Here is a 7,076-nt window from a genome sequence, read left to right as displayed (position 1 = left end):
TTTAAAAGGCATCTGGATTGGCATATGAATAGGAAGGGTTTAGAGAAATGTGGGTCAACCGCTGGCAAATGGCACTAGATTCATTTAGGATAGTTGGTTGGCATGGACGAGTTGGACCAAATGATCTGTTTCCATGCTATACATCTCTATGACTGTATGACAAAAGGTCTCTTACTCCTATTTTAAATATACTGTATTCAGATCACTGATGATTTTGAAAACCTCCATCAGATCTCCTTTTAGCCTCTTCTACCCAAGAAGTACAGTTCCAGCTTCTTCAGTCCATCCAAAGATGTGCAGATTAGGTGAGTGGGCTATGCTAAGTTGCTCATAGTGTTCAGGATCTGTGAGTTAGTCGGGGTTAAATGTAGAGTAATAGGGCAGGGGAATTGGTCTGGGTGGGTTGGTCTTCGGAGGGTCGGTGTGGACTTGTTGGGCCAATGGCCTATTTCCACACTGTGGGGATTCTATGATCCCTCATAACTGAAGGTCCTTATCCCTGGAAGCATTCTTGTGAGCCATTTCTGACCCTTGTACATTTGTACACCTTGATCATGTCACCACCCCCAGCCTTCTCTGTTCTTTAAGATTAGAATTCCTACATGTGGAAACAGGTCCTTCGGCCCAACAAGTCCACACTGGGCTCTGGACAGTATCCCACCCACACCCATTCCCCTACCCTTTATTTACCCCTGACTAATCCACCTAATCTACATGTCCCCAAACACAATGGGCAATTTAGCGTGGCCAGTTCACTGAACCTGCACACCTTTGGATTGTGGGAGGAAACTGGAGCACCCAGAGGAAACCTACGCAGACACATGGAGAATGTGCAAGCTCCACACAGACAGTCATCCAAGGTTGGAATTGAACCTGGCACTGTGAGGCAACAGTGCTAGCCACTGAGCTATGGTGCCACCCACTGTGGGGCTGTGTTCAAAGGAAAACAGCCCCAATCTCTCCTTGTAGCTACAATTCTTCAGCCATGGCAACATTCTGGGAAATCCTGTCTGCATTATCCTCATTATTATTTCCCCACTCTCATTCTCCATGGGGCCTGTGTTCACTTTGGCTTCTCTCTTCCTTTTTATACATTTAAAGAAGCTCCTGCTGTCCATGTTCATAATACCTGCAAGTTTTCACTCAAAGTTTATTTTCTTCCTCTTTATTGATGCTTTGATCAAATGAAATAATTTCAAGTTTGCTAATGACTGAAAACTGTGAGGAATTGTGAGTGGAGAGTAGGAAATAATGAGGCTTCAATATGATTCTAATAAATTGTATGAGAGGACAAATACTGTACATGAGATTCAGTCTAATGTGGGGTGAAGATATCCATTTGGACAACAGAATAGCAGAATATTATTTAAATAATGATAGATTGAAAAATGTTGATATAAAAGGGGTCCTGCAGGTGGAGCAACCATTTTCATTTTATTCATCTGCGGTCTGCCTACATCGCAAACTAGACCAGCATTTATTGCCCATCTTAAATTGTGGTTGGAAGTCAATCACATTGCTATGGGTCTGGAATCTCATAAGGTTGGACCAAGGATGACAGAAGTCTCCTTCTCTGAAGGACATTAGTGAATCAATTTCTTTTTGACATTTGGCAATGGTTTCATGTTCATTAGGGTCTTAATTCCAGATTTTTATTGAATTCAAATTTCACGATCTGCCATGGTGGGATTCAAACCTGGGTCCCCAGAACGTTATTACCCGAGTTTCTGACCAATGGTCTGTTGATAATGCCATTGCCTCCCCAGCATTTAGGAAGATAAATAGCATATTGACTTTTATTGACAGAACAGCTGAGAACAGGAATGAAAATGTCTTACTGTAGTTGCACAAGGCCTTGATCAGACAACGCCTGAAGCATTATGTACAGTTTTTAATAATGACCTCTGGGGTGAAGGGCTTATCGTATGAGGAGAGGTACAGTTAATTGGGCCACAACTTACTGGAGTAAAAGAAAGAACTGTGGATGCTGGAGATCTGAAACAAACAGAAAAAGAAATTGCTGGAAAAACTCAGTAGGTCTGACAGCATCTGTGAAGAGAAAACAGAGTTAATGTTTTGAGTCCAGTGACCATTCATTGGCTAGCATCCCATGAACCCAAGCCATCTTTAAAGCACCCGATGTACACCCAGGCGAGCATTCCCAGGCTGCTCTGCTCATTAAAGGACATGTGCACAACATGTAGGAGAAGGGGAAGATGTCACTGCAATTCTCCAACCTGGAGGTCTTGCACCACCATGCCTTGTTAGCCTGATCCCAGATTGTGGAAGAACAGCCAGCAATGCAGAAACTAGGTCAGTGTCTACTCTGCCTGACATCCAAATCCTTACCCATATAAGGAGAGAATTCTAACCCTTGAAGGACAAAACCAAGACCCCTCTTGCCACTCTGTATGGCGCTGCCACACTCCCCTCAGTCCCATTATCGCACCCAATCTTTGTTTCTAACCAGTGACCGCCATGCCTTCTCTCTCTTTTTACTTGCAGGTTCCATAAGTCTTACCCATGACATCAGTGGGGAAATAATCAGGGATGGAGGAAGCATCCTCCTGAACCTCTGAGGAAAAGAATTCAGAGGTCTCAGAAAGAATATCAGCAAGGCTGCCTTCTGCACTGCCCAGATACTGACACCCTTGGGTTGTAGGGTTGGGAGGTGGCACCGCAGGCATAGAAAGTCTAGATACACAATATTGTGAGAGCCTCAGAGCAATAGTTCTGCAGTTGGCTAAGGTTGAAATGCCTTGGCCATTGGCAATCAGGCAACACAATGACCCTCATTGCCCAAGAGCTTCATTAGCGCAACAAGTCATGTGACCATCTGACTACCTCCATGGACAGGTTGGTGGCTGGCATGAAGGGCTCGGCCTAGCACCCTCAGAGCTGTCAGAGATGCACACAAACTTGTACCTCATTGCTCCAGCCATTGATTCTCAAACGTTATGGGGGCAAAGGGCTTGGTGATCCTGAACCCAAGTTTAGATGCACCTTCATCACAAAGAGACAGCAGGAGGCACCCATCCAAAGGAGGAACTATGCACAAGCTGAGGTGACTGGACCTTCCACCTCCACCCTACCTGCCCAACTTTAATCCTTGAAAGTCCAAAATGAAAAGAGACAACCTGCCCCTGACAGTAAGATCCTCCATATATCTGGTTTGTCCTGCATCCCAGCTGCAAAACCAGGGAGTGCTGTGAACCATAGTGGGAGAAAGAGAAAGAAGACATTTATTGAGGGTGCTTTGAAGATCCTGGGGAAGGACACTTTTTTATAAATAAAAGTACTGATAAATGAATGATGATGACTTTAATTTTCATGCATCTCTTTTGAGATTCTCTGTATAGGCATTGGGCACATATTCATACCAGCCAGCAGTAGTTCATGGCCACACACAAGAACTCAATGAATGAAGGTCTGCACTGATAGCCGACTACACCAAACCGGAGAGTGCTGGAGGAACTCTGTAGGTCTGGCAGTGTCTATAGAGAGAGAAACAGTTAATGTTTCAAATCCAGTATGGCTTTTCAGAACTCAGAACTCAATCATAATGCTGGATGTCAAAGGGAAGAAAGTGGCTGTGAGCTCAGTGAAAGTGGGTGGGCAGGTGACTCGAGGGAGCTGCAGCAACTACTGTTCATATGCTCCATGAAAGGTATAGCACACAGACATGTAAGTTCCTAATCCTTGGCCATCCAGTATTGACCATCTCTCTACGTTGAAACCCCCAAGGATTGTCACTCTGGAACAACTCTTTGGCAGCAAATACCTTTATGTACAGAGGGGCAAAAGACAGGAACAAAACCCAGTCCCATGCAAGCTGAAGCAACAACACTGCATGTTCTGCCAAGAGACCTTTTCATCTTCAGGACTCAACATTGAATTTAACAATTTCAGAATGGGATCACACTCTTCCATGTTTGCTGCACTCCCCCACACACTTCAGTTCCCTTTTGTAAGGGTTGCTCCCAGCACAGCCAATTACTGTTCTCAATCTACACAGCTTCTATCTCTCACAGCTTATCATCAGCAATTGCATTGTTTATCTATTCGTTTTGTCTCTCTCTCTCTCTCCCTCCCTCCCTCTCTCTCTCTCTACAAAGGGTAACCATAGTCAAAACTTTTTTGTTCTCTCTTCATGTCTGCCAGGTTTGCTGAGTTCCTCCAGCACTTTCTGTTTTTATTTCAGATTTCCATCATCCACAGTGTTTCATTTTATTCTCTGAAGCTAAATTAGTGAGTGATAAGAGAGCCAGCATGCAACCCTGAAAGACAGCCTGGTCCAGCCTATGAGCTGAGTACCTGCCCCTGTACGCAAAATGTCCCCACCATTGCTGGTGCACTCTGTGTGCTTCCAGAGCACCCATCCAATGCCTGGTAGAAGTGCCAACCTGGTTGGGACAGATTGGCAGAAGAAGGATACAAATGTCCCTGAAGGAGGAATGCACTTGTCTGCTATCCAAGGATCATACGCTGAGATGTTGCGAGCCAGTGTCTGACGTGGAAGTTATTCAGAACAAATGACAAGCTGGTTCCACCAGTCATGTGTTCTGGTTTCCTTTCAGGTTTCCCCAATGTCTCAATTACCCTTTGAAATGGCTAATCACTGGCTCCAAGCACAGTTCGGGGTTGGGGGACAGCCAATGCTGGCCTATCCAATGATGCCCACATGCAAGGATACATAACAAGAAACTGTACCCAAAAGGAGGTGTAGGGGATCAGGAGCAGCAATCAAAAGATTTCATCATTTTTTGCCTCTGTAGTCATGACAGTGCTGACTGTTTCAATGTGATTACATTTACAAATTTCAGACCAGTGCATGAGCTGAAATTATGAATTCAAAATATTTAATTCAGTCTTCTGTGTTCTTTCCTAGGGCTTTGAGTTGAGAGACTCTCGTGATAAAAATGATTGTTGTCCAGAGTGTGTTCAAGTAAAATGTATTTACAATACTCCAACTTCTCCTGAGCCCATCCTGCTTGAGGTATGGATCTACCCTGAAGTTTTGAAATGAATAACATCAGAAATTCACAAACTGGAGTAGAAGTGTAAAAGGGCCTGTGGAACAAGATGGAAACTTTTAGAGGATGTCAATGACAGCTCTCAGTGTGGGGGGGATTTGTTTCTCTTTAGATAGCTACTCAATACCTTTCTGTGAATTCTATGATTAAATCTGCATCTATCACACTGATAAGCAGTGTATTCCAGATCATAATCATTCAATTGTTTTTATTTGTACATGTGATGTGGGTGTCAGTGGCTGGGCCAGCATTATTGCCCATCCCTAGCTGCCCTTGAGAAGGTGGGAGTGAGCTGCCTTCTTAAACCGCTGCTGTCCATATGGTGTAGGGACACACATGGTGCTGCTAGGGAGGAGGTTCCAGTAATTTGATGCAGCAACAGTAATCGAACCCCACTGACTCCCACAGTTACCTTTGACTATCCTTCCTCACTTGCTGCTTTCTGTAAAGATTCTCTTCCATTCTCTCATTCCTCCAGCTCCATTGCATCTGCTCCAATGATGCCAGATGTGATAAGGGAGTCTCCGAAATGTCCATCTTCTTCCTCAACGAAGGATTCCCCAGCACCTCGGTTAACAGGGCACACAGCTGTGTCTTACCCATCTCCTGCACTTTTGCCTTCATCCCCATTTCTTCCTTTCCACAACAGCAATAGGGTTCCCCTTGTCATTACCAACCATCCCACCAGCTTTCGCATCTAAAAGATCATTAGCCATCTTTTGTCACCTCCAGTGAGATGCCACAGCCAGACTCATATTCCCCTCCCTCCCTTGTCTCCACACCAGGTTAAACCTAATCTTCGCGGAACTGGGGGCAAAGGTAAAACGACATCAGGAATGCCAATGCTGGAGACAAGACACTTCCTTCAGGGGATGGGTTTGATGCTGAAACCATGGAGATGGGCCTGTATGGGTAAGAGGCATGGTCAATGTGAGGTCAGATCCCGTGATGTGCAAAGTTCACGTGGGTGAGGCAGTCCTGAATAAGCATGTTGACCACATGAAAGCTGCAAACGCACAAATGGGGCAGAAACAAAGTATAACCAGCTGCAAAAACCAGCCAGAAAGGCTGACAGAACCCTGGTGTTCTCCCCTCTATCTACTGTTGGAGAAACCTCAGAGACTGAGATGGCCACGACGAGTGTCATTACCTTGATGCTTTTATCACCTGAAGAAGAGGAATTTCTTCTGAGACGCTCAGGATGCAAGAGGCAGACGACAGTGTGGTCCACGCTGCCTGTATCTGAGGCTGATTTGGAGGAACTGGACCGAGTACAAAAATGCCCCTGGAGAGGCTATAAGAAAAAGAAAAGATTTATGTCCCAGGATCTTGAGGGGAAGGTTTTAGCGATTGTAATGAGATCATCCTGAGTGGGGCTGTTAATCAGGGTGCCCTGACTGGCAGATCTAAACAGGACTGTCAGAGGTTCTATTCATTCTAGAAGCTGGCTCTGAGGGAGCTGGATCAGTGCCATGTACTGTGCATGTGTAACTGAAGGATGACTTGGTGACAGGATGCTGGCTTCTGTGGAGTTATTTCAAGCACCTTCTTTCATATCCTTACCCCAACTCCCACATACAAGGCCTTGTCATCAAATGGGCTGCTATCACATACTACACATGGTCAGCCACTAATGGTCCCCATTAACAGCTATTCATTCTCCCAATCTGAACTTTACCCCTTCCTTTGTCTGCCTAACTGTTTTTATCCCTCACTAGGCTCCACCTCCATCTATCATTAACTCCGCCAACCACCATCCCCACCCACTACCCCCCCCCCCCGCCCCCTCCCAGCCACCACACCCCATCTTCAGCATATACACCAACCATTTCCTTACTACAAACAGTCCTGACGACCTGTAAACGTTAATTCAGCTTTCTCTCGGTGGTGAGCAAGTTGTTGGAGGGAATCCTGAGGGACAGGATGTACATGCATTTGGAAAGGCAAGGACTGATTAGGGATAGTCAACATGGCTTTGTGCGTGGGAAATCATGTCTCACAAACTTGATTGAGTTTTTTGAAGAAGTAACAAAGAAGATTGAT

At 45.2% G+C, this 7,076-nt stretch overlaps 1 protein-coding gene across 1 annotated transcript in view; it reads left to right on the top strand.

Annotated features, from left to right (window-relative positions):
• The window catches only part of LOC122556516 (uncharacterized threonine-rich GPI-anchored glycoprotein PJ4664.02-like), a 138,875-nt gene that overhangs the window by 58,552 nt on the left and 73,247 nt on the right, over positions 1-7,076 (top strand). The window contains exon 5 of the mRNA XM_043703248.1: positions 4,889-4,996. Within this exon, the coding sequence (XP_043559183.1) occupies positions 4,889-4,996 (108 nt within the window). The remainder of the gene's footprint in view (positions 1-4,888; positions 4,997-7,076) is intronic.

The sequence above is a fragment of the Chiloscyllium plagiosum genome, chromosome 2 (genome assembly GCF_004010195.1).
Source record: "Chiloscyllium plagiosum isolate BGI_BamShark_2017 chromosome 2, ASM401019v2, whole genome shotgun sequence".
In the NCBI taxonomy this organism is placed as follows: domain Eukaryota; kingdom Metazoa; phylum Chordata; class Chondrichthyes; order Orectolobiformes; family Hemiscylliidae; genus Chiloscyllium; species Chiloscyllium plagiosum.
Note: the sequence above shows the minus strand (reverse complement) of the source record. Positions and strands in the feature narration are given on the sequence as shown.